This window comes from Megalobrama amblycephala, linkage group LG22 (genome assembly GCF_018812025.1).
Source record: "Megalobrama amblycephala isolate DHTTF-2021 linkage group LG22, ASM1881202v1, whole genome shotgun sequence".
In the NCBI taxonomy this organism is placed as follows: Eukaryota; Metazoa; Chordata; class Actinopteri; order Cypriniformes; family Xenocyprididae; genus Megalobrama; species Megalobrama amblycephala.
The window spans coordinates 10672005-10699962 of NC_063065.1; the positions used below are offsets into that span (position 1 = coordinate 10672005).

The 27958-nt window shown below is 36.4% G+C and overlaps 5 protein-coding genes across 11 annotated transcripts; 3 read left to right on the top strand and 2 right to left on the bottom strand.

Moving 5' to 3' along the window:
- Positions 1-215: 215 nt before the first annotated feature.
- On the bottom strand, positions 216-11360 carry si:ch211-161h7.4 (inner centromere protein A). 5 transcript variants are annotated; one of them, XM_048174637.1, is made up of 20 exons: positions 10977-11360; positions 10420-10463; positions 10246-10310; positions 10019-10134; positions 9877-9937; positions 9396-9597; positions 9230-9310; positions 9074-9154; positions 8830-8988; positions 8315-8751; positions 7209-7458; positions 6694-7130; positions 5978-6367; positions 5209-5799; positions 4508-5129; positions 3907-3980; positions 3485-3646; positions 1386-1546; positions 1009-1099; positions 216-928 (listed from the first exon to the last, which is right to left on the bottom strand). In XM_048174637.1, exons 1-20 carry the CDS (start codon positions 10983-10985, stop codon positions 843-845), a joined length of 4119 nt encoding a protein of 1372 aa, XP_048030594.1. In that variant the 5' UTR covers positions 10986-11360; the 3' UTR covers positions 216-842. The 5 variants fall into 5 exon arrangements, with proteins under 5 accessions (XP_048030594.1, XP_048030598.1, XP_048030596.1 ...); XM_048174641.1 differs by having other exon boundaries at positions 10019-10085; positions 10977-11359; XM_048174639.1 differs by having other exon boundaries at positions 10019-10085; positions 10420-10479; positions 10977-11359.
- A 336-nt stretch (positions 11361-11696) lies between these two features.
- On the bottom strand, positions 11697-14749 carry si:ch211-161h7.5. Of its 2 annotated transcripts, none has more exons than XM_048174217.1 (8): positions 14605-14749; positions 14366-14507; positions 14141-14285; positions 13915-14028; positions 12917-13061; positions 12688-12836; positions 12467-12606; positions 11697-12366 (listed from the first exon to the last, which is right to left on the bottom strand). In XM_048174217.1, the coding sequence occupies exons 2-8, from the start codon at positions 14463-14465 to the stop codon at positions 12218-12220; spliced, it is 942 nt and encodes a 313-aa protein (XP_048030174.1). In that variant the 5' UTR covers positions 14466-14507; positions 14605-14749; the 3' UTR covers positions 11697-12217. The 2 variants fall into 2 exon arrangements, with proteins under 2 accessions (XP_048030174.1, XP_048030175.1); XM_048174218.1 differs by having other exon boundaries at positions 14366-14474; positions 14605-14743.
- A 1257-nt stretch (positions 14750-16006) lies between these two features.
- Positions 16007-27927, top strand: LOC125257652 (cystatin-B-like). Of its 2 annotated transcripts, XR_007182440.1 has the most exons (4): positions 16007-16171; positions 16260-16361; positions 16496-16805; positions 27677-27927. XR_007182440.1 is itself a non-coding variant. In XM_048174222.1 (3 exons), exons 1-3 carry the CDS (start codon positions 16100-16102, stop codon positions 16622-16624), a joined length of 303 nt encoding a protein of 100 aa, XP_048030179.1. In that variant the 5' UTR covers positions 16007-16099; the 3' UTR covers positions 16625-17043. The 2 variants fall into 2 exon arrangements, 1 of the variants encoding a protein (XP_048030179.1); XM_048174222.1 differs by lacking the exon at positions 27677-27927 and having other exon boundaries at positions 16496-17043.
- Positions 21449-22530, top strand: LOC125257653 (cystatin-B-like). The gene is made up of 3 exons (XM_048174223.1): positions 21449-21818; positions 21926-22027; positions 22173-22530. The coding sequence occupies exons 1-3, from the start codon at positions 21747-21749 to the stop codon at positions 22299-22301; spliced, it is 303 nt and encodes a 100-aa protein (XP_048030180.1). The 5' UTR covers positions 21449-21746; the 3' UTR covers positions 22302-22530.
- LOC125257654 (cystatin-B-like) lies at positions 26232-27182 on the top strand. Its single transcript, XM_048174224.1, is given in 4 exon segments — positions 26232-26419; positions 26421-26462; positions 26551-26652; positions 26823-27182. Coding segments are annotated over 4 exon segments (303 nt in total). The 5' UTR covers positions 26232-26389; the 3' UTR covers positions 26952-27182.
- Positions 27928-27958: the final 31 nt, after the last annotated feature.

Sequence of the window (27958 nt, forward strand, 5' to 3'; positions counted from 1 at the left end):
TTTTAAATCTTGTTATAGAGACAAACAATGAGGATGAAAGTCTTCAGCATCTATCTATAAACAGTTTCAATCAAAACTGAAACATCTGATAACTATTGGTCTCCATTTTGCTTCTTTCAAATACATTTTCTTTATAAAAAAAAAAGCACATTTCGAGTGATATGGCGGCATCTGCAGCTCATTGCTCTTTCAGAATTGATGGAACATCAAAATAATTTAAATTTGAATTTCCTTTTTATTTAATTTACTTATCAAAAGCTTTAAACACAGCAACAGTCAAACAAAAACATTTCTTTCAGGTCTATACATAAATACATGGCCAAACTGGGCAGAGGAAGAGTTCATAATAATATTACAAACACAAGTGCAGTGAAATCACGTACATGAGATTAGACTGATGTAAACTGAAGTGGTTACTAATAAATTGAAGGACAGATTTCACTTTTTCCTCAAATAAACAGCACTACTTCTGAGCGAGGCAAAGTTGGACATGCACAGCAATATAAGGATCTGCTGACCCCTGCTGACCACTCAACAAATTTGTTCACAAAACCTAGCTAGAGTTGCATTCCGAAGGGAAACAACAACAGAAATGTACACATATATCAATAAGACCACGGTTTTGAAAAGCTTTTTACATAGCATCATAAAATCATGCTTTACAGTCTCTTCAAGTCTGACATGTTCTTGAAGTTATTTACTCAAAAACTAGCATTTATGAGCTTTACAAGACAACTATACGTGTATGATTTTTTGAAACAAAATCATCTACAGTTTTATCTTTAAAAAAAATTATGCAGCTGAATATTTCAAAGAAATCAAAGCAAGCCACATCATGTCAATCAGGTTGGCGTATCATTTGACTGTGTCCTGTGGTAAATCAACACTGCGGGTTCCTGACACAAATTGAGGATGCTATACGCTTGTCCTGTAACACAAAAATAAAATAAAATTTAGGAAATCGAGAACACATAAGTAATTAGTATTTAGTAATAAGTTTTCACTCACCAGATGGTATCATAAACACCTCTCCAGAATTGTAGACTGACTTTACACCCTCAATATCAACACGCACACAACTAGAGATAATGCTGAATACCTTATTAAAAAGAAACACAGTGAGGTTAAAATTTTATATAATGTAAATGTAATGTAAAAAAATTATAGAGTGAGCTTTTATAGTATGACAACATTTTCTAAAATTATTTATCAAATTAGGCAGCTTGGGATGATGAAAAAAAATCATATGGGCAGAATAGGGGATTTAAAACAAGTCACTGTCATTTAACCTCATTTTTACAATTATATCTCAAACAGCTACAAGACACAATTGCAGTTATGCAATTAACTGAGAGATTAAAAAAAAATATACACTTCCTACTCACAGAAACCATATCATGGTCCACATGTGAGGGTTTTTTCATGTACGACCCCAGAAGAATCTTTCCGTGTGAAAAAGAGCAGCTCTGGAGGTCAACCGCGTGACCCATTGCTCGGCCTCCATGGGAGTGCCAGTGGAAGTCATCAGGACTAATAACTCGTCCATCTAGAAAGGAGGGGGAAAAAAAACAACAGCACATGAACAAGCTATATGAAACAAGTCACAAGGCTGCAACATTTTTTCATTCAAAATAAGCAAAAATTCATGCTGCAAAATGCAGACCGCCCCTAATATGACTGTGTCTTCATCTCACATCCTGGGCTTTTATGTTTTATGTGATAAGCATTAAATGCGCTTCGCACCGAACATCACAGCAAGGACCAATTATCTGTGTGGTGCACCGCATGACGCATTTGAATCCTACTGTGAATGTTCTACTTTAATGTGCTGTGGAGGAAGTCAAACATCTCAAACAGCTGGAGAGCCACGGCATCATAAACAGCAATGAAAAGGAAAAAAGAAGAAAAAAGGTCAAAGATAAACTCAAATGCAGCAATATCCTTTTTATTGGCAACTGACAATTTATCATGGTTTTACTGTGATAACACCAACAGTAGTAATTCTTATTTTGACATAAATGTTGCCAATTCATGTTAAACATCTATTGGGGGAAGGATACTTTGGTTGTAGTTAGTTTCTACATGTGTTTTATAAATACTTTAGCTGAATACTGTTAAAACCATGGTACAATGGTAGTAAGGACTGATCTATGGTTATAGTTATGCTATTTCAAAAGTCACCATGAAATCAAAATTGACAATTCTTGTTTTGTCTCTTCTTTGATAACTCGTTTTTCGGCACGAGGGTGGAACAACCTGTTAGTCACATAAGACAAACCACAACCATCCAACAATCCAAATCCAAAATGACCAGATGGACAAGTCCCACCCTACATTTTTTCTTGTTTAGAAAAAAAAAAAATCTTCTCAAAGCACATTTATAAAAGGTACTTAAATGTCCTAATTGAACTAAGGCCTAATCTGACCCCTGTCTGTGAAACCAGGCCTGGATACTGCAAGAGAAGATTTGAATCATTAATAAGCTTGATGAAAGGAAAACAATATGTTAAGTGGTAGGAAACAAATATTTTTATTGAAAGCACATTCCCAACTCAGTCAAGAGGTCCACTCAATACCAAATAAACAAGCTGTTATTAAAGTTAGTTCCCAGCAGTTTGTACTTCAGCACTTGGAAGTAAAAATCTGTATGGATTTCAAAAGCCTTCTAATGTTTAGATAGTCAAAAATAACTCTTAAGTATTTTAAAAGTATTTTAATTATTGATAGCAATCAGTCAACTTGCATGTGTGGATAAACATTTATGTCTTTTGTCCACTTTCGACCACTTCTGTCCTGACTTCTTAGAAGGGAGGGTCTATGGGCGGGTAAATTTATGTTGTTGTTTTTTCAGATCTTTCGATCTAATGTATAAAATAAGCTTGCGCAATTTACATATGAACATAATCAGAGTTGAGGGAAAAACACAGAGAGCAGCAGCTTTTTGTTTCTGTTCTGTCAGCCGCAAAACCACGCCGAATGCGGTGAGTGCGTGTTACAAATCAGGAATGGTGAAAGTACATTTGTAAATTTTTCATCTTCAAACCAAACTTGGGTCTTCAGCTGGCTAAAGTTTACACGGTAGGTCAGTAGGCGGAGAGAAGACGGTCTTTTGTGAACGCATTCGACCACATGAGCGTTTAAACGAAAGCAATCCGGTCAAATGCATTTTTGACTGGTCGAAAGTGGAAAAGCTCAAAATGTTTTATATCCCATTTATACCTGCACTTGGCATTGTGCACTTGGGATCCGATCGACCAAAACGCATCTTAATGGTGTAAACAGGGCCAAAGTTTACACATTCAGGACCAAGAAGGGGGGAACTCCTGTCCTGTCACTATTTTGCCCATGAATACTTCATTCAACACAAGGCTGTTCAGGCAGTGTGTCCCTATAACATGGCTACATCTGATATGCGAAATAGAATAAATAAATGAATAGAATAAATAAACGTGTGTTGATTTATTTGTGAATGTAATGTCATTACTTTTCGAGGCTGGGTGCCACAAGTGAGAGAACCACGCATGCAGGTTGTTCCAGTCCTCATCTTCCAGGACAACAGGCTGCAATGGAGGCCCACAGAGATCACAGTGCGCAAACACCCGTGGAGCCTGTCGCACATGGGGTGTCACTCTAGACGACGGCAAATCTGAAAAAAAAAAGAAAGAAAGAAAAGGAGTTACAATTACAAATTGTGTTAAATTTCCTTGATAAATGTAAACACATGGTTCTGTGGAACTTTCAAATCAATGTTTGTTTTAGAGGCACAACAGAGTAACACTGGCTCATCCGGTCGTATGAGTTTGAGCGCTTGGGAGTATTTGATAAACCTATTTTTGCAATTCTATTTGGTGGCACTGAAATGACACATTGCAGATTTAAAATATATTACACATAATGAATTCTCACCAATATCATCATCCTCTTCATCACGTTGCTGAAGCTCAAGCATTGATGAAGGCCCACTTCTGAAAGCAGCATCACTACACAAAAAAAGCAAAAACACTCAGTCCTGAAGCACAGAATTTTAAACAGAGTGACTATTTGCACTACCACACAACGCTGAGTTCAACATGTTCCTGGGTCAACATTTTTGTTGATCCTGGAACAACATTCAAATCAACCAATCAGATTTGAGGGACAAGTTTACAGATTATGTCAAGTTTAGTCTTAAAATCATGAATTGGTGCTAAACATCAGTGTTATTCATCTATCATTTCCCTCTGATTTTTGGGATAACTTATGGGTAGGGTTAGGTTTAGGGGTAGGAATAGGGTTAAGACTAAATTTTCAGACTAGAATGTTGTTCCAGGATCAACAAAATATGTTGACCCAGGAACGCATCTAAATCAGCAATATCAGGACGTGCACCACACAACAGTTATTTTTATCCCAATATTCTGGTGCAGGGGTTAGACAAGGGCAATTTTATTTATATCTGCATCTTTCATATTTACACTCAGGTAACATTTGTTTAGGCCAGGCATCTGCCTTTTATAAATCAACTTACACATCAGATAAAGTGTTGGGTCCACTGGATACTCGTACACTCGTTTTGTTTCTGGTCCCTGGTGGCTGCACGGTAATACCACTGATGAAGCCAAAGGAGGAGCGTCTGTTTCCCTGCAGCTGATCATCACTTTGGGCCAAATTCTCACTCGAGTGATCTGACTGGTCCTCAAGAGAGTGAAGAAGGTTTCTGCGTCCCTGTTTTCTGCACCTTTGTCCACTTTTTACCATATTTTCAGGTTTTTCTGAAGCAAAAATGGCATTCATTGACGCTAAAGATCGTTTAATTGACTTTGGCGTGTTGATTATGTTTCTTTTTATGTTCCTGGTGTGATTTTTTGTTTTTTGCAATTTCATTGAATTTCCCTCCTTATTAAACGCACCACGAAGAGGAGTGTTTGATAGTTTGGACTTTTTTGGAGGAGAACTGTGAGGTGGTGGAAGTCCATCGGCTGGTTCCTGAGACTGTGGCACCTCCCACCAATTGGAAGGAGCCTTTCTTTGTCTTTTCTGTAGAAAGTTGTCTGATGCAGAACTGTCTGGTCTTCTAAGAGAAGAGGAAGGTGGTTTCTGTGAAGATCCAACATCTCTTGAGTAAACCTGGTCAAACACTCTCTTCTCACCTGTTTTAAGTATTGGAGGAAAAGGTAAGTACAAAAACTTCCATCATACAAAGTAAAAGCTGTTTTGGATTGAGTTTACCTGGTAGGACATTGTGTCGTCTCTTAGGACTACAGAATTCTGGACTAATCTCCCCAGCACTCTCATTTGGACAAGCTCCCACTTCCTCTCCTGACACATGAACTGGTGATGCCACTTGAGGCTGAATAGCTGCTGATTTTGGTTTCCTTCGACCACCTGTCTTCTTAGCGGTCTTCTGCTCAGCTCCAGTATCATATCTATCACCACCTGCTATCAACTTTTTCCCATCATCCAACACATTGTGAGTCTTTGATTTCTTCTGCTTTCCCTTGGCAGGTCTGAGAGACTGCGTTTCTTCAGAATCAACAGCAGCTGCTTGCTTCGTTGGTGTTTTTGTACTGGCTTTCGGCCCTTGTGCTGCACCCGACGCCTGCTTTGGCTGAAGCTCCGTGGTACTTTCATTTGGGCTAGTGAGCCACCATGCTCCTGGAGGTTTCCTTTTCCTCTTGAAACACAGAGGACTGTCGGACGAAATGTCAGATGCAGTTGTTGGTGGATCCTTTGGTTTTGGTTCCCCCATTTGTGTTTCTTTTCTCTTCAGTTTTTTGCCTGGACCCATGGCATCCTTGGTGGAAGATTGTTTATTTACAGCTACAATGTAAAAATAAAACAGAAAAGATTGTAAGTTTTCAGCAAAACTGGACTGGTGGTGGTTAGGGATGCCTAATCTGCGAGTTGGGAGTGTTAGATGCCCGTCTATCTAAAATGACAATTCTGCTTTGTAATTATCGATGCACAGCATAATTAGGCAAAAGCCAGAGGAACTAACCTGTTCTTTGTTGTTCCTCTTGTTCTTCGAGGGCAGGTGGAGGGTCATGCTCTTGCTCATCACGGGAAGGATCTATCTGTTCCAACTCTATTTGTTTTTTAGAAGTTTGTTTCTTTGTCTTAGAGACAGTTTCCTCCTTTTTGTTGTTCTTTCTATTTTTGTTGGATTTCACTGAGTTGGTGGAGTGAAGAGCTGCTGCAGAAGTGACTTTATAGGATTCCTTCTTCTCATTTGACCCTGGCCTCTCCTGTTTAGATGATTTTGAGGATTTCTTTGTGGTTCTATACACAGGAGCTGGGATTTCTTGGCTGCACCCTGCATCTGTTTCATCTTTGTCAGAAAGTTCAACAGGCTCAGGTGCCTTGCTTTTTGCCCGTTTCTTTCCTGTAACTAACACACAAAGCAATATTTCAAACATAATGACATGTAAACTTCTTTCAATATATCACAATTTCCATCAATGTTTTATGAATAATATGAATACTTCTCAATCAATGTTTTATGAATGTAAATATAAATGTGACCATGGACCACAAAACCAGTCATATGGGGTCACAGGTATATTTTTAGCAATAGCCAACAATACATTGTTGAACACAAGAACGCAAGATTGCGAAGTACATTTGACACAGGACTAAGAATAAAAAAAATAGCTGCATTATTATACTGCATTATTATACATCATAAATCTAAAATGTGGTAAAAGTGTGGTTTACCTGCTTGTACTTCTTTGTGTCCCTGTTTGGTTTGAGATGAGGTCTGATCACAATCATTGTCGTCCAGCGCTTCGGTTACAGGGTCTGCTCCATCCTCTCGACCATCATGAGTCACAGAGTCTTTGCCACTCTTTTTTGAAGCTTTTCCAAATTTTCCTTTCATTTTTTGTTTACCAGACTCGATTTGTGCTTTGTTTCTTTTAGCATCTGCCTCATGCCGATCAGTCATCTCCACTTCACTCTGCGAGAGCTGATCTGTCGAGTGCGGCTCTGTAAGAACCTTCTCCTTTGCAGTGTCTGCTGGGACAGGTCTTTTGTTCTTGACCTCTGCCTTGCGAGGGATTATGAAATGAACAGGAGCCTCATCGTCCAGGATGATGAAGTCCTCCTCTAAATCTACAGGTGGAGGAGCTGGAACTGCTGCTTGTTTCCTGGAACTTATCAACGGAAAAGTGTTACAATAAAGTAACAATGGTGCATGTGGTTTAAGCTCAGGACGTAACATTTAAACTCACCATGGGGATTTAGGCATCAAGGCTTTTTTAAGCTTCTGCTGGAAAGACAATCCTTTCCCTTGATCCTCCATCACTTGACTTTTGCATTGCTCTTCCTTGCTGAAGTCTCCACCAATGGGCTCCTCATCCTCAACTCCAAAGAGAAGAGGATCAGCCACAGGTCTGACTCCATCCACAGATTCATCCCTCTCCATTGCCAAAGCAATAGGACTGGATGTCTTTATGGGAACAATTTCTTTAAATGGAGTCTCTTTGTTAGGAATGAAAGAAATATGACAATTATTTTAGGTGCCAAGAAGGTGATGAAAATGTAACAAAAATTAGCTGTATTACAGGATTTTTTCTGCTTGCCTGGCTGTTCATTTTATTATTTATCATGTATTAATATATACATTTTAAATGTTTTTTTTTTTAATGAATTTTTTTTAATCAAATGTTAAGTATTCTTCAAAGAAAATCTGCAATAACAGTCAGAAACTATACAGTCACGATAATACAACTGATAAGAGATTGTTGTGGATGTAGGGTTACCTCTATCAATTATTTCATCCTCTTGAATGCCATTTTCTTGGATCAAAGTAAAGGATACTTTGATCCAAGAAAATGGCATTCAAGAGGATATGGCATTCAAGAGCAGATAGTCAGCATCTACCAATAACAACAACATGAAATATGGTTTCACACAATGAACAAATGGCACGAAACAATGACAATGAAATGGAGATTTTTAGCAATGAGGTGACCGGTTTTGTGGTATATTTGTAGCAACAGCCAACAATACATTGTATAGTGATGATACAAGATTTTTAACGTTTTGACTCTCTCAAGTCTGCAGTGGATGCATCCTCGATATCAAGGACACATCCATTTACTTTCATGCGTTCTCCGTACTTGTGTTCTTGATTATTGTAACCAGACTTTGATAGTTGATGATAACATTGTATTACAAGAACACAAGAATGCAAGATTGCTTAAGAACAAAGTACATTTGACACAGTACTAAGAATAATAAAAATAGCTGACAAAATTAACACTACACTGCACTGATAAAGTATACTGCATTATTATACATCATAAATCTAAAATTTGGTAAAAGTGTGGTTTACCTGCTTGTACTTCTTTGTGTCCCTGTTTGGTTTGAGATGAGGTCTGATCACAATCATTGTCCTCCAGCGCTTCGGTTACAGGGTCTGCTCCATCCTCTCGACCATCATGAGTCACAGAGTCTTTGCCACTCTTTTTTGAAGCTTTTCCAAATTTTCCTTTCATTTTTTGTTTACCAGACTCGATTTGTGCTTTGTTTCTTTTAGCATCTGCCTCATGCCGATCAGTCATCTCCACTTCACTCTGCGAGAGCTGATCTGTCGAGTGCGGCTCTGTAAGAACCTTCTCCTTTGCAGTGTCTGCTGGGACAGGTCTTTTGTTCTTGACCTCTGCCTTGCGAGGGATGATGAAATGAACAGGAGCCTCATCGTCCAGGATGATGAAGTCCTCCTCTAAATCTACAGGTGGAGGAGCTGGAACTGCTGCTTGTTTCCTGGAACTTATCAATGGAAAAGTGTTACAATAAAGTAACAATGGTGCATGTGGTTTAAGCTCAGGATGTCACATTTAAACTCACCATGGGGATTTAGGCATCAAGGCTTTTTTAGGCTTCTGCTGGAAAGACAATCCTTTCCCTTGATCCTCCATCACTTGATTTTTGCATTGCTCTTCCTCCCGAAGTTTTGGTTCACTCTTCCGAACCAAAACAGGAGAAAGCTGACCAGGATCTTTATCCCTTAATAATAATAAAAAGAGAAGATTCATTAAGAAATCTGCAGGAACAATTCAGTTGTGACATTACAAAATTTTAGTTTCCTTACATTGTTAAATCTTTCTTCATTTCTGGAGGTGAAGACTGGGTGGCTTCCACTGATGTTGTAGTGTTTTTTGCAAGCTTCATGCTGAAAGATAAAATTTTAGGTTATATTTCTTATTATAATAATAAAATATGCAGATGTACAATACTGTTGACTGACCTTGATAAGGAACCCGCATTTGATTTAGCAGTTTTTCTAAACTCAAGCCTTTCTGGTGGTGATACCAGAGACCCGCTATCCCTTTCGGAGCAGAGAAAATAAGGGAACAGTTAGATAATGAAACAAAAACTAACAATATCAGTTATCAGAATATTTTTCTTCTTACCCATAGAGGGATTCCTTCGCCGGTTTTGACTGCTGAGTGCAGGACACCTTGCTGAAGTCTCCACCAATGGGCTCCTCATCCTCAACTCCAAAGAGAAGAGGATAAGCCACAGGTCTGACTCCATCCACAGATTCATCCCTCTCCATTGCCAAAGCAATAGGACTGGATGTCTTTATGGGAACAATTTCTTTAAATGGAGTCTCTTTGTTAGGAATGAAGCAAAAAAAAATGTTTTAAATGACAAAAAATAATGTTTATTATTAAACATGTTTTTACAAACAAAAATGTATATATACTGTATGTATATATATATATATATATATATATATATATATATATATATATATATATATATATATATATATTTCATTTTTTTTAATCAAATGTGAAGTATTCTTTAAAGAAAATCTGCAATAAGAGCCAGAAATCATACAGTCACAATAATACAACTGATGACAGATTGTTGTGGATGTAGGGTTACCTCTATCGATTATTTCATTCTCTTGAATGCCATTTTCTTGGATCAAAGTATCCTTGTGTACCTGACAATCAGAGTCATCTGATTAACAGTTAACATTGGGGCAAACAGACTGATTTCTGATGATTCACTCCATGTTGTGTACCTGTTTAGATGATGCCTTCATCTTTTCTGGATAACGTGAGCTTTTCTTCTGACCATTTACAAGAGTGCTTTTGGGAAAGGGAGAAGGCAGAGGCAAACCCAGCTCAGAGTCAGCATCTACCAATAACAACAACATGAAATATGGTTTCACACAAAGAACAAATGGCACGAAACAATGACAATGAAATGGAGATTTTTACAATGAGGAGAGTGTAAGAATATAATTACCAATGTCATCGAAGAGAGTGTCAATGCCACGCAAGGTGAAGACATCACTGAGTTCAGAATGGGCTCTGAAAATCAGCAGCAACATGTAATGAAATGTGCCTCTTACTTGAGCTAGTTAGTATTAATATTAACTTAGTCCATACAGAAAATGTTTGAAAATGGCACATTACTTACATTTCCTGTTTTTGGTAATAATGCAGTTTCTTTTTGGCTTTGACCTGAAAATGATTCAAACTTCACAAGTTCATATGAAGGGGAAAAAAAATACATAAATAAATAATAAACACATATATTAACAATTATCATATAATTCAAAAAGAGTGTGGTTTTTGAAAGAAGCCTCTTTTGCTCAAGGCTGCATTTAATTGATCAAAAATATTTGTGTGATAATGTCATATTTGTGAAATATTATTACAATTTAAAAAATAACTTTTCTATTTTAATGTATTGTAAAATATAATGTGTTCATATCTATTATATACATCTTATTGATATTAATAAATTTTATATTTCAGTCTAAACTGTCACTTCACATCTACTTTCGTTTCGTAGACATTGGCTTTGTCTCAAAACTGCAAAACTGCTTACTCAGAGAGAATTTTGAGCGCCTATGATGCTCAAAGATGCTGTCTAGGTAGGGAGCTCACTAGGTTTTGAACCGCAGCCACTGACAGACTCTGCGCTACAAACAACGGTGATTTTGTTCTTCAAGTCCACCCGTAACTACTGACCTGCGACATCGTGTTGAGGTCCACCCCGGGTTATAGATACTGTGTGTCCGCAAATGAAGCTCACAAACCCGCAGATAGTTCGGTTCTTCGTCTCTCTATAAACATGTCCATGACTAGTAGCTGACCGCCATTCGCAGATTACATTACACTCTTCTTTGGTTACACAATTTGAAAGTCTCGATGCTCATGAATTCCTGTTACATTTACGATAGTTTTACGATCAAACCAATAGAGAAGGGAATTATTAAAATGTTAATATCCCACAGGAAGCATTAATATCTTTCATAGAGACCGTCACTGTGTTTGGCTCACAACAACAACACAAATTCTCCCGCTCAATTTTCTTCCTGTGCGGGAGGAAGACACACTATGAAATGCTGCCACCTAGTGCCATGGAGTCTCTCACAGCTACTCTACCGCAGATATAAAATAAATAAGTAGGCTAAATACATGAATAAAAAAGGACAAGGTAAATCATCAATCGATTAATGAGATGCCTTAAAATTATTCAAAATAAATTAAGTTAAATTTAAATATACCATTATGTCGCAGATTACAATTTGACTTTATTTTTTTACATTTTTTTTTAATTATTACAAATAAAAGTTATCTTTCCATCTGCTTCCAATGCTTTTAATGAAAAACAAACAATTATTAATTAATAAAGGAAGAAGATTTATACCTTTAATATAGGATTTTAATAAATAAATAAGATTCTGATTTTTCTATAATTTTTTTTATTCATCAACAATAGCAATATTTTTATACAGATGTCACCTGTAACCACTTGAGTTATTAGACAATACAATGCAAACTGTTTTTACACAGAGCAATACACAACTCCTTCATTTGATAATACAGTACTGTGCTCATAATAACTCATCTTCAGTCAACCTATAGTTGGGATCAAGCCATCAGCCTCTTGACCTCCCCTCTAAAACTTTACTATGATTCTCAGGTGACTTTTATGATTTTATTGCTGCAGAAAAATGTACATAACAGTGCACAGATCATGGTCATTGTACAGATATTCAGCTAGGACGCCCCCTGCCCTGATAAGAGCAATTCATTTTGTGTAACTCAGTTACACAAGCTTTCTTATATTATTTTTTAATATTTATCAAAAGTACATATAAACAATGTACACATTTGAACAATTAAAAAAAAAAAAATACCATTAATAAAAAAGCATATTATAGTATGATTACAAATATAAAATTCAATTATAAGAACAGTTCCGTTTAAGCGAAGACCTTCTTTTGCTTTTCAGCGATTTCCATCGGTGACATGACCTCGTCTGTATTCATGTAGAGAGGATGTTTAATATGCCTCCATATAACCAGCAAGACTTTGATCGCAAATAGCGTACAAGCCAACCCCAGTAACACAGCTGTGGAATACAACACACAATATTGTTGTCATGAAATACAAAACAGATTAAGAACATAACAGCAGAATTATTATGAGGTCCAGCGCTTGTCCCGGCTTACCTATGTAAATGCCATTACGACTTGGATCCGCGGAGTTAAAGTTCTTTGTCATGTTTCCGCTCAAAGCCACAATGACAACAGGGTAGACTGTCAGAATGTATCTCAGGTGCTTTTCAAACACAAAGTTCTCAAGAATAAACCTGTAAAAATCATCACGCATTAATCTCAAGATTAACATCTTTCATTTATTTAGCATGATATATTAGAGTTTAAAGTCTTACCAAGAAATAGCTACACCCAAAAGAATAGAGAGAGAGACAGTTGCTGCATCTGATTGGGTCATTCCAGCATCATATCTCAGCACAACAGTGAAGTTGATCAAAGTGGCGATAGTTGTCCATGTTGTGTATGTTGCAATGCCATTCTGAACCTGCACGGTCGAAGATGCAACATTAAAAACTGCATAATGTTTTTGAGTTGCTGTTGAGCAATATTTCAATGATATCTCACCAATATCCGAATGCACCAGAGGTCTACTTTGTGATATTTCTTTAACCAGGCTCCATATTGTTTGAGGGCATGACAGGTGAAGATGATCACCACGTAGTTTGTGAAGGCAATCAAGGCAAGGAAAATCAGTGCAGCAATCATCTCCCTTTAAATAAATGCAAAGTATTTAAGTATTTACAAAAGATGATGATAATGACAAAGATAAATATGTGTAATTATGAATAAAATATAAATATTCTATACATACATGTATAATTATATACACAATAAACTATACTTACTAAATAAAATTATACATTAAAGTATATACTATATAAAATTAGGGCTGTCAAACGATTAATCACGCTTAATCGCATACAAAATAAAAGTTTGAGTTTGCCTAATATATGTGGGTGTACTGTGTGTAATTATTATGTATATATAAATACAAACACATCCATGTATATATTTGAGAAATATTTACAAGTATATGTATTTATTTATATTTTTATATAATTTATATTATATATAAATACATTTTTTGTACATAAATAACATATTTCTCTTAAATATATACATTAATTTGTGTGTATTTATATATACATATTATTTACACACATTACTCACACATATATTATGCAAACTCAAACTTTTATTTTGTATGCGATTAATCGCGATTAATCGTTTTACAGCCCTATATAAAATTATATATATAGTGTTATATATGAATTATTACATTATTACATGCATGTATATCACACATGCATGTATATATTTAACAAAAATATATTATATTTATATTTAATATACGTTTTTTTATATATGTATACACATGTATACATGTAAATATTTCTTAAATATATACATGTATGTGTGTGTATTTATATATACATAATAAATATTCACAGTGCACACACACATATTATGTAAACACTATTATTTTGGATGCGATTCATCGCGATTACTCATTTGACAGCACTAATATATATATATATATGTATCAGAATTTTCCTTCTTACTCTCTGTCCCACAGAAGGAGCCAGCCTATATTCAGCAGCATGTTTGCAATCCATGTGATGAAGAATCCATATGGCAACACAGCAGGACTGCAGTACATTGGACCATAAGTAGTCCTGTAATAACATTATACATAAATATCTCATGAACATCAGCATATTATTATTATTATTATTACATACCACTTTATTTTTTGATTATCATTTGATTCTAGTTCAGAGTTCATACCTCCTGCAGGTAGTGGAGACGATGTAAACAAACATGAGGGACAGCCAGGTGTAGATGACACCCCAGATTGAGAAGGTCCATCCCGAGGGAGTGATTTCGGTATTGTAGTTATTGGATATAGCGCTAGTGGTGTTCTGAAAAGGACCTGCGAGTGAGAAAAACAACATTGTAGCAAAATATTCGACCAAAATGTAATTTTTCACCACCTATAACCGCTGTACATACCTTTTCCTGGTCCAGCAAGTGCATTGAATATGATGCAGATGATGAACATGACAACAGAAAGGACTATGAGTGCTAAACGGGGAACGCTGTGATCTCCCATTGTGAGCAGTTGAAATGAACAGAATATTCTGCTTCTTGTTATCTGAAAATATTTAACAGAAGTGCACTCAATTCAGAAGCACTACTAACATTACCACTATTGACTATATAAACAAAAATGCACTAAAATAGTGTCTTACCTACAGCTGGAAACAATCCTAAAGTCTGAAAGCAAGCGTGACAGAGAGAAGGAAGTGAATATACCCTGAGGACTGAAGAACACAAATGTTAGTTTACACCCGTGGGATTGGTTTTATAAGTGTGCAGGTTGTGTAACTATTACACGTGCCGAGTATGACACCCAAATACATGCGTACAATGGCTGTCAAGGCAACCAATTTTTCATTGCATAAATTTCTGATGGTTATGAAAAAACCTTACACAACTAAGTGGCTTTCTCTTTGCACACTCTGAAGAAACAAAAATATTAGTAATAGATATGGAAGAAGGCTTTTGTATTTCTTTAAGTTTTACTTATTTATTTTCTGAAGTAAAAACTAAACTTTTATCCAAGAAAACATGCAGCACATGTTCTTTAGATAACATCTTGTGTGGCTTAGTCATTAACCATGTGTGTTATAATGTCTTCAACAGTAAAGGGAACTGGGGGTGATGAATGAACACATGGATGAACACATGATGATGAATAAACGATGGATAGACAAAAACAGGCAGAACAAATTCTCCAGACAAAATTTGAAGGATATCTATTATGAAATGAAACATTTAAATATGAGTTGAAGGAGTGATGTTGCCATTTCTATACATTTTAACATGTTCACAATCAACCTGTTATGAAACTACATTTTACGAGGAGTGGTTTCAGCTTGAAAATGTGCAGATTACCATAGAGGACCTTGATTAACTGGTTTGTGTTTTATTCAAATTTACTTTACAATTATGTAGATCTTTAAGGACAACCTAGTTGCATATTAAGTTACAATTTTTTAACGTATTCTTCACCAAACCAAATTGAATCAAAATAGTCATAAGCAAGAAATAATCAATTATAGGCTAATTACGTCAAATTATATATACTGTAAAAAAATAAAATAAAATAAAATAAAAAGTTACAAAAATAGGGTGAATTCTATTAAGGATTGACATTTTCCCCAGTCATTTTTAGGGCATAATGTATCCCAATTCACCTGAATTCACCCTATATGTAAAAATTAAGTTAATTCAGTAGTGACAGAAGCGTTAGTAGTCAGCTGGACTCAAATGGGTTTTCAACTACTTGACTGAAATGTTAAAATAATTATTTTAATTCAAAATAATAGTTTGTTGTGTAAAAATTTCCTAACATCGAAACTATCCACGCCCTAACCAGTTACATATGCGTTCAAACCACTTTACGGGGGTGATGAAATATGAACAGAGATACATTACAATAAAGAAGATCAATATTTAATGTTTAAAGTTAAATAATTATCATGTTTAGACTTATATTTAAGCACATTAGCAAAGCAGCTACCAGGTTTTTCTCTGTTGAAACACTACAACCCTCTTTGGTCTATTCCACATAATGGTCTGTTCCAATGTCTCGTGATCACCAGGAAGTAAACTTTCCAGTCAGTGAATCTTGTTGTGAACAGTCGTTCTCGAGTAATTTTGTATTAACCGTCTGTATTTAAAATGCCTTTACTTTGTGGCGGAACATCCGAGGCGAAAGATGCCACTGAAGAGGTGCAGAAAATATGCGATGAGGTTGGTAACTTTACATTGCAGAAAAACAGAAACAGTGAAGTGATGTGTCATAAAACAACATTCACTGACAACTCCCGTTTTTCCTCAGATGAAGTCTCATGCCGAGACTAAAGCTGGCCGCACGTTTGACGTTTTCACCGCCAAATCCTTTAAATCGCAAGTTGTTGCGGGGACAAATTACTTCATTAAGGTAAGAAAAAACTTGAATGAATTCGTAGGGGAACCCTGTTAATGGACTGAATGTATCTGTAACAACACGCCTCATATAACACTTACAGTTCTTAACTATAATCGTTTTAAATGTTTCTAAATGATCTGTTTTAGGTGCATGTAGGTGAGGATGACTATATTCATCTACGTGTCTATAAAACCCTGCCGCATGCTGGAGAAAAACTGGAGTTGCACAGCATTCAGACATCCAAGGCTCACCATGATGCCATTGAATACTTCTGAAGCAAACCTCCAGAAAGATCAAATCATCATGAATATTGACCAAAATCCCACTGTTACCATTTTTACACTGTAAATGTTTACATTAACATCTGAAGATGAAACATGTTAACTCATTTATTACATGTGATGACCAATAATGAACATTATTGACTAGTGTGTAAACAATACCTGCAGTCAGTGCAACTCATTTTAAATACATGTCTCCATTGTGTTTTTGGCATAGCTGTACAATAACAGTTCATTTTCCCTCCCTTACACTAAAAACATCACTTAACTCACATCTAGATATCCATGCCAATAGTTCTTCACATTTTGGGCTTTGTACTTAGTGATATTGATGCAGTAAATAATGATTTTATACTTAACTGCTAATAATGTAAAGTAGGCTATTTACATAAAATGCATGAATGGACAGTTAAGTTTGTTGTTGTTGTTTTGCATAGTGGACTTTTGGAATATTAAAATTATGAGTGCTATAGTCCATGGTAAATAATTTTTTTTTTTTTAAATTTAGGTGTAAATAAAAATTATATAATTCTAAATATATATATATAATATATATATATATATGTAACTGAATAGAAACTAAATATTTAGATTTAAAATATATTAGATTTAAATAAATTTAGTCTAATAAAAAAATTTAATTAACTGAATAGAAATAAAAGATTTAGATTTAAAAGATTTTAGAATTAAATGAAAATGATAAATAAAGTCTTAAATAAAATGATTATAAATAAAAATATTTAATGTAACTATAGAAACTAGATATTACATTTAAATAAAAATTATTTAAACATCAGATTTCAATAAATAAAAACTATTTAAAGATATAAAATTATTTTAGTCTAAATAAATAGACTAAATGTAGTTATGTCACTGAATAGAAACTAAATATTTTCCAAATATTTTGGCATATTTATAATATTAATTTTTCAATGTATAAATTGTGTCTTTATACAAACTATACAAAAATGACAGGAGAGAAGAAATTGTTGAATAAAGTCATAATTTTTGTTTTAATTTTGCACACAAAAAGTATTCTTATCCCTTCATAACATTAAAGTCCCTGTAAAGTCAATTCTGAGAATTCTTTCTAAACACTTTATAAATGTTACAAATGTATTGCTGAAACACATTACATAGACTGAGAATTGTGTAATGCTTAAATGTAAAGTTAGAGCGTTAAACAGTTTTTCACCAAGTCTCTGTTCAGGATTTTGTGGGCGGAGCTAAAACGGGGGTCTGATGACGCACTTGGTCCCCCGAGCATAGCCCCGCCCATTACACTATATAACTGTCGATGACGCACCGAGCGTGGCGCCACCCCTAATGCTACAGCGGCTCACTCGCTCAATCTCGAGTATATACAATACAGCTCGGTCTCCTTATTTAAATTTCCTAAAACGATTATATGAAGGATTCTAATGTGATCGTTCAACCGATGATATGATATGGAGCCGGACAGAGTCTCTCCCGTCCCGGCCTTCATCCTCCCGTCTCGCGGCGCCGTCATCTGTCGACTCGACAACAGTCGGCAGTACGTGCCCACCAATGAGTGTATGTTGCCGTGTGTGCTTATGTTATAAAAAGTAGGTAGTCCACAATAACTCTACTAAAATTTGCAACCCTCTGACGTGATACTTTTTATATGCATCATCAGTACGTTTGACTCATTAGACAAGTCAGTTGATGAGATGGTAGCTCTCGCGAGTGGGTTTGGTTTCAGCGCCGACTGCGGACACGCCCCCAGCGTTTGAGAGCAGAGAGCGCTGCCTATTTTTTCGAGACTTTGATGACTTATTTCATTTATTTTCAGATTTTTTTAATCATTCAAATTTGGCTGGGTGGTTAATAACACATTGTTATTAACCACATGGTGTGACAAACTCAGAGCACATAGGCCTAACGTTACTTTAAAATGACTTTACAGGGACTTTAAGTTTGAACCACTGCAGTCACATGGACTATTTTAACAATGTCTTTACTACCTTTCTGGACCTGAAAAGGTGCAATGACGTTGCTGCCTATGTGTGCTTCAGAAACCATTGGATTTCATCAAAAATATCTTAATTTATGTTTTCTGGAGATGAACGAAAGTCTCGTGTGTGGAACAACATGAGGGTGAGTAGCCTAATTAATGACAGAAATTTAATTTTTGGGTGAACTAACCCTTTGAACTATAAACTATGTTTCTCAGACATTCCAGCACTTTAGTAACCACGCCCATATGGTTTACATTTGACCAATCAAATGTTGATATTCAGATTAAGTTCTGTTATTACAAAATATCAAGACCACCCTCCATTATCACTATTTTTTTTAAAGAGCACTACACACTAGAGCCCTGCGCGGGACTGATTTCCTTAACCCGCACCCGCCTGCTCCCGCTGAATATCTGACCAGGACCGCTCCCGCAACCCGCGTGTTCCACTCCCGCCCGCGCCCGCAAGTTTTGTGTACACTCCCGCCCGCTCCCGCGGACTTTCTCTCAGAGCTTGTAAACAATAGGCCTAAACAAATACTCTCAGACTAAATTCGTTCAAGTTAACATCCAGAATAACAGACTTTAAACATGATTCCGTTTAAATAAGATGAAGTAGCCGCAAAACCAACGCACCACACGTGATAAAAACATTGTTTTTTTATTAGCGTTATAAAACATTAACCGTTAAAACAAAACCACAACTAGCGGCACCTCAGTTTTTAAATGCAGTTTACTGTATAGCCTCACCGAACGATTAACTAAAAAGCAGTTTAAATAACAGTTTAAGTAAATAAGCCAAAGCACAATATGAAATAACTTTAACTTATTAAATAAACACATAGGACTTACAAAGTAGACTAGATATAGGCTACTTTAAACAAATAAAAATAAAAAACTGGTAATAAATAATATAAATGCCTTGCTTAACAGGCTATTGCAAAAAAGAAAATAAACTAATAAATAAATAAAAATAACGTAGCCTACTTAAACAAATGAATGATCACCGGCCGTGCATTTCTTAGTCCATATTACTATGAAGGAAAAGTATATTGTTGACTGACTGCGGTCGCAGACTTGTGCGTCTTTCTTCCACGATGCGCTCACACACAACGAATGCCCTCTCTGACGGCGCACTAGATGCGAGAATGCGCAAAATAAAACGTGCGAATTTTAAAATTGTTTCCAAGTGTCTGACTTGTCTTGCTTTGCTTTTGTCAAGTAAAGAGCCGCTTTATTTTTTTCTTCTCAACTTCGTTTGTTGACTCCATCTCTAATACACGCCAAATCCCACCATTCCCCGCGGGTCTCCCGCAAAGTTTTCTGACCGCCCACCAGGGGCGGATCTACCGGGGTGGCACGAGGTGGCAACTGCCACCCTAAGAAAAAGCTTTGCCACCCCATCTGCAGGGGTACAATGTAGTCAGCTTCATTAACAAATGACTCTTATGAACCGGTTCTTTGGGAGTCAAAAACACAGCGCAGCCAAGTTCACTTACGAATTGTTTTCCATTTGTTCGTGAATCGGAAAATTACTGCTTGTCGGCTAACTCAGAAGTCCTCGAATTTTCGTAATTTTTTGCGAGCTGATTCACCGACCGCCCGCTCCACTTTCATCATGGATAAAGGTCTTTTTGCCATCCGACGAAACGGTAACATGAAATCAATAAGAAGATCCCGATCACAGAAACTAGTTAGGTAAGAATCTAAATCTATTTTAGCTTTTCTCGATTGCTAACACATTATAAGTGATTCAGTTGGCCCAGTTTCCCAAACCATTTGCTCAGTTCTCAAAACAAAGACACATTTCTCAAAACGTTTAACAAAGACTACATTTGGTAGCAAAACTGATGCTACCAAATGTAGTCAAAATCTGACACACACCAGTCAAAATCTGAGAGAGAGCTGAATGAATAATTTACAGCAGGGGTGGATCTAGAAAATTATTTATAGGGTGGCAAAGGGGTGGCATGAGGTCTATGAGGGGTGGCAACACCAAAGCAAGCACCCATGCATAGTTTTTGGCTTGTCATAAAGCCAACTTAAAGTCTTGTTTAAAAAATGTAAAAACTGGTTGGTTAGGCCAGAATATAGATGTTCTGGTGATTGCTAAAGTGTTGCTAGGTGGTTGCTAGGAGATTCTGGGTGGTTGCTAGGCTCTTGCTGCAATTGCTGGGGTGTTGCTAGAGTATGTAGTTGATAGGCTGTTCTGGGTGAACACACACAGACATTCCCACCTCTGTTAACAACAGAAACTCAAAACTTGTTTGCAAAAAACAAGTTTTTGTTCTTTAACTTGCACTAAAACATGTGATTTATGCCATCGAAGTAACCTGTGTAATATTAATAAAACTGCTCATCTCCTTTAGTGATACAAGCTCAGACTCATTTTAATTCTGTTGATGTTTTTCATATAGTGCCTTTACTTGGTGCCATGATGGATTGAAATCTTATTTATTTTGGTAATGCAATGTTTGTGAACACAGTTGTGTATGTCAGGCCATAAATCTCCAAAAACTATGCATGGGTGCTTGCTTTGGTGTTGCCACCCCTCATAGACCTCATGCCACCCTATAAATAATTTTCTAGATCCGCCCCTGCCGCCCACTCCCGCCCGCAGCAAAGGTAAAACCGCCCGCTCCCGCCAGATTTGCGTTGGGTCCCGCGGGAGCCCAAACCCAATGCAGCCCTCTACTACACACCAAAAAGATTTGTCCCATTTTAGCTGATGTCCCACTTTTGCTGACTTCACCCTACGTGTTTAGACGTAGATCAGGTGTCCAGATATTGGACATGTATCAGATTTAATTCCACATTTGGAAGTGGATGAGATCAAATCGGATCTCGTGCGGATTTGGGGGGTGATTGAATATGAACAGAGATACATTACTACCAAAAAGAAGATCCATTTTATGTTTAACGCTAAATAATTATCGTGTTTAGACATATATTTAAGCACAACAGCAGAGAAGCTATATCAGGTCTTTCTCTGTTGAAAAACTACAACCTTGTTTGGTCTATTCCTGTTCCAAATGTCTCGTGATCACCAAGAAGCAGTCAGCGAACTTTCAAGTCAGTGAATCTTGTTGTGAACAGTCGTTCCCGAGTGATTTTTTTTATTAACCGTCTGTATTTAAAATGCCTTCACTTTGTGGCGGAACATCCGAGGCGAAAGATGCCACTGAAGAGGAGCAGAAAATATGCGATGAGGTTGGTATAATTTACATTGCAGAAAAACAGAAATAGTGAAGTGATGTGTCATCATACGTCTATATAAAGGCATAAAACATTCACTGACAACTCCCGTTTTATCTCAGGTAAAATCTCATGCAGAGGATAAAGCTGGGCGAAAGTTTGACGTTTTCACCGCCAAATCCTTTAAAACACAAGTTGTTCAGGGGAAAAATTACTTCATTAAGGTAGGAAAATATAGGCTACTTGTTATTTTATGAATTAACGTAGGGTTACTCTGTTAATGTAAAGGGTATGTACGTATAAAAGCAAGCCTCATATAACGCTTACAGTCATTAATTGTTTTAAATGTTTCTAAATTATCTGTTTTAGGTGCATGTAGGTGAGGATGACTATATTCATCTACGTGTCCATAAAACCCTGCCTAATGCTGGAGGAAAACTGGAGCTGCGCAGCATACAGACATCCAAGGCTCATCATGATGCCATTGAACACTTCTGAAGCAAACCTCCAGAAAGATCAAATCATCATAATTATTGCCCAAAATACTCATGAATCCCACCATTACCGTGATTACACTGTAAATGTGAACACTGACATCTGAAGACAAAACATGTTAACTCATTACATGACGACCTTATAACAATAATGAACATGTATTTATTGACAAGTGTGTAAACAACACCTGCAGTGTATAACTCATTGTGAATTAAGTCATCTTTTAAATGCATTTCTCCAATTGTGTTTTTGGCATAGCTGTACAATACCAGGGGTCTCATTTATAAAGCGTGCGTACGCATAAAACGAGGCTGGAAACGTGCGTACGCCAGTTCCCACGCAAAGGTTGTGATCTATAAAAACAAACTTGACGGGAGAATGTGCGCACCTTTAAGCAAACTTTGAGCCGTGCGTACGCACATTCTGGAGACAAAAGTTAGCCTATATGAATTGAGATAGTAGATGTGCTACTTTCGATCACTTTTCCAGTGACACGCTGCTTTAATGAAAGCGCTGGGAGCACAATAATTCCTCTTTAAACTAAACTGCAGATGTTATGACAAAATATTTTTTCGAGAATGACGATCAGTGATGCACACTTAACTTCGATATTATGGAAGACACTGCTGGATTCGGTGGTCGAACGGTCCGTTGTCCAGTTTGAATAGGTCTAATAATATCTTACTGTACAACCACAGCTGCATGCAGGAGGCGTTGATGTCTGTGTGAAGGATCTTCAAACAATTATTTGAAGGATCTAATTTAAGGAAAACGGTAAGATTTGCATGTTTTCTTTTTTAAAATACTTTGTCAGTGACATTGTATTTACACTGCAATAAATAAGTAGGCCGATCTGTTTCCACTAAAAATAGCCTATAAACTTCCTAAAAGATATGTTCACCTTATCAGCAAAACTGCATAAATTTGATTTGAATTGTTTAAAACTATTTAAATACTATCTGGCCAGTGGAAATTAATGAATCAACTCTATTCTAAAACCTTTATCTGAAGTAGCTATTTTATACAATTTTGTTTTTATGGATATTTTGATATATTTATTCTAAAACATAAAGAGGATATTGGATGATCTTTATCAATATGTGTGGCACAATTTGCATTTATAGTCCATATCTAATATTTTCCAATGTCTTGTACCTTTGACGGTGTTAACCGTGGTGTCACGTGGATGGGAATATGTATGCAAATGATATGCAGATGAGGTTATGCATAGTAAAACTAGGCGTCATAAGCTCCATATATGGTGATTTCGGGGAGGAGACAGGGTGGAGATGCACGTACGCACAATCTTCCGCTGACTGGGATTTATAAAGGGATTTGTGCGCAGGTTCTGGCGTACGCATGGTTTTATAAATCTGATTTTTTTTTTTTTTTGTGCGTACGCAGAATCTAGCTTTTGCACGTACGTACAATTTTAGTAGGGATCCTACGCACAGTTTTATAAATGAGACCCCTGATCATTTTCCCTCCCTCACACTAAAAACATCACTTAAAGGTGCCCTAGAATTAAAAATTGAATTTACCTTGGCATAGTTAAATAACAAGAGTTCAGTACATGGAAATGACATTGGGTGCTTCTCCATATCCCTCCTCGTCTCCTCGCTCCTCCGTCCTCCATCCTATGACCCAGAAACCGATCGAGCTCAGCCATCTTGAAGGACATCTCAATTCTCTAATTGCACCGCTAGGAGGCGAGGATCGAGGAGTGAGGAAGCCTCCTGAGGAGTCATGAGCGAGGATACACAGGTGCATCCTTTGCAGAAGAATTTCTCGTCGAGAAACCTGACGCACACATAAATTCTCCTCCCCCTTCATATCTGTTGCAATAATTTAAATGTATGCTTTAATGTATGCAGTTTAAATAAAGTTGACATCTTACATATTTCAACGGAGCATCTTGCTTTATTAATATTTTTTTTTTTTTTTTTTTAAATAATCAACTTTAACAACATATGGGTAGATCCCTCACGTTCAGCTAATGACGCTTTGAAGTGACACTAAAGGGAGTGAGGATATATCATTTCACTTGATTCAATTCCTCCGTCCTCGCATCTTTTCCTTGTGTCCTTCCCTCGCATCCTGAAAGGGTGGAGCTAAGACGCGAGGAAAGGAAGCGAGGAAAGGAAACGAGGATGCACAAATAAGAATTGAGAAGCACCCAGTGAGTCTCAAACTCCATTGTTTCCTCCTTCTTATATAAATCTCATTTGTTTAAAAGACCTCCGAAGAACAGGCGAATCTCAACATAACACAGACTGTTGCGTAACAGTCGGGATCATTAATATGTACGCCCCCAATATTTGCATATGCCAGCCCATGTTCAAGGCATTACACAAGGGCAGCCAGTATTAACGTCTGGATCTGTGCACAGCTGAATCATCAGACTATAGGTAAGCAAACAAGGACAATAGCGAAAAATGGCAGATGGAGCAATAATAACTGTCATGATCCATGATATTTTAGTGGTATTTGTAAATTGTCTTTCTAAATGTTTCGTTAGCATGTTGCTAATGTACTGTTAAATGTAGTTAAAGTTACCATCGTTTCTTACTGTATTCACGGAGACGAGAGCCGTCGCTATTTTCATTTTTAAAACTTGCATTGTCAGTGTGTAATTTAGCCCGTTAGCCATGGAGCACTTAAAGGGACCAAGATTTAAAGGGGCCGCAGCCTGAATCGGTGCATAGTTAATGATGCCCTAAAATAGGCAGTTAAAATAATTAATTAAAAAAAAATCTATGGGGTATTTTGAGCTGAAACTTCACAAACACATTCAGGGGACACCTTAGACTTATATTAAAATTTTTTAAAAGACGTTCTACGGCACCTTTAACTCACATCTAGATATCCATGCCAATAGTTCTTCTTGTTTTTGTTTTTGCATAGTGGACTTTTGGCATATTTGGACTTTAAGTTATGAGTAGGGAGTACATGGTAAACTATATTTTTTTTTAGCAATTATATAGTTCTAAATAAAAAATAGATTACATGTAATGTAACTGAATAGAAACTAAATATTTAGATTTAAAAGATATTAGATTTAAATTAAAATGATTAAAAATGTAATCTGATTTAAATAAAAAAAATTAATCTAAAAAATCGATTCAATGTAATGTAACTGAACAGAAATTTATATTTAAAAGATTTTAGATTTAAATGAAAATGATCTAAATAAAATCTTATTTAAATAAAATGATTACAAATAAAAAAAAAGATTACATTTTATAATGTGAATAGAAACTAGATATAAGATTTAAATAAAAATTATTAAAAAATATAATCAGATCTCAATAAAACAAATTATTTTAGTCTAAATAAATAGACTAAAGACTAAACATAATAATGTCCCTGAATAGAAGCTAAATATTTTCCAAATAATATTTTGATTGTCACAGTATAAATTGGGTCTTTATACAAGAACCGGTCTTTTACATTTTAGGATGGGGGTCCCTTACATGAGGATCATAAGCAGCACCCCTGCATTAACCTTTGACACTAGAGGACATGTCAACATCTGAGAACAGATCAATAATCGTATTGTCTCTTCAAATGAACATTCATTGCTGTGTTGCAAAGCAAATAACAGACATTTCAGCAATTGGAAAACATTTGATTTTTAATACATATATTAAGTAAACACTATTATTTTGGATGTGATTAATCACGATTACTCAGAACTTTCCTTCTTACTCTCTGTCCCACAGAAGGAGCCAGCCTCTTTACATATGCGTTCAAACCACTTTACTGCGGTGATGAAATATGAACAGAGATACATTACCATAAAGAAGATCAATATTTAATGTTTAAAGTTAAATAATTATCATGTTTAGACTTATATTTAAGCACATCAGCAAAGCAGCTCCCAGGTTTTTCTCTGTTGAAACACTACAACCCTCTTTGGTCTATTCCACAATAATGGTCTGTTCCAATGTCTCGTGATCACCAGGAAGTAAACTTTCAAGCAAAGTCCCTTTAAGACAAGTGTTATTCTATAGTCTTTGTTCTCCAGTCAGTGAATCTTGTTGTGAACAGTCGTTCTCGAGTAAATTTTGTATTAACCGTCTGTATTTAAAATGCCTCTACTTCGTGGCGGAACATCCGAGGACGAAAGATGCCACTGAAGAGGTGCAGAAAATATGCGATGAGGTTGGCAACTTTACATTGCAGAAAAACAGAAATAGTGAAGCGACGTGTCATAAAACAACATTCACTGACAACTCCCGTTTTTCCTCAGATGAAGTCTCATGCCGAGACTAAAGCTGGCCGCACGTTTGACGTTTTCACCGCCAAATCCTTTAAAACACAAGTTGTTGCGGGGACAAATTACTTCATTAAGGTAAGAAAAAACTGTGTTATTTTATGAATGAACTCGTAGGGGAACCCTGTTAATGGACTGAATGTATCTGTACATTTACCATTCTCTACCATATCTGTAAACAAGCCTCATATAACACTTACAGTTCTTAACTATAATCGTTTTAAATGTTTCTAAATGATCTGTTTTAGGTGCATATAGGTGAGGATGACTATATTCATCTACGTGTATATAAAACCCTGCCTCATGCTGGAGAAAAACTGGAGCTGCACAGCATTCAGACATCCAAAGCTCATCATGATGCCATTGAATACTTCTGAAGCAAACCTCCAGAAAGATCAAATCATCATGAATATTGACCAAAACCCCAGTTACCATTTTTACACTGTAAATGTTTAGGCCTACATTAACATCTGAAGATGAAACATGTTAAAGGTGCTAAAGAGGATGTTTTGTTTTATACATTTTTGCAATATTACTTGAAACTGTCTTTACTAACTGATAAAAGACTATTTATTAGGTGCACTGAAAGGAATAATATTAATATACATCATCTGTGCACGAGGTAGGGCCTTAAAAACATCAGCCAATCGTTTACGCGATCATCCCTCTGGCTTGTCAATCACTGCCATGACGTTCATTGTGCGAGACGTGCGCGGCTGCGCTCTCCAGTAACTTTCCACACTCCGCAGGCGCCGCATGCAATGTTTTTGTCAGGAGACAGGAGTAACAACTGCAGATTATGAGTTACCTGCGGTGAGTCCGACATAATGAATCCACTAACACGACACAGCGAATGCCGGTGGTAAACACTCGTGTTCCAATACTCGTGCACGAGTTTTGGGAGGCGTTCCCTCGAAATGAGCTGTGAAGGAGGGGGGCTGTTCTTACGCATGCGCTCATTTCAAAAACTCACTAACAGTCTTTGGTTTCTCAGTCGACGAAAAGATCCTCTTTAGCACCTTTAACTCATTTATTACATGTGATGACCTTAACAATAATGAACATTATTGACTAGTGTGTAAACAATACCTGCAGTCAGTGTAACTCATTTTGAATGCAGGTAATCCTTTAAATACATGTCACCATTGTGCTTTTGGCATAGCTGTACAATAACAGTTCATTTTTCCCTCCCTTACGCTAAAAACATCACTTAACTCACATCTAGATATCCATGCCAACAGTTCTTCACATTTTGGGCTTTGTACTTAGTGATATTGATGCAGTAAATAGTGATTTTATACTTGACTGCTAATAATGTAAAGTATTTATTTGAAATGCATGAATGGACAGTTATGTTTGTTGTTGTTGTTTTGCATAGTGGACT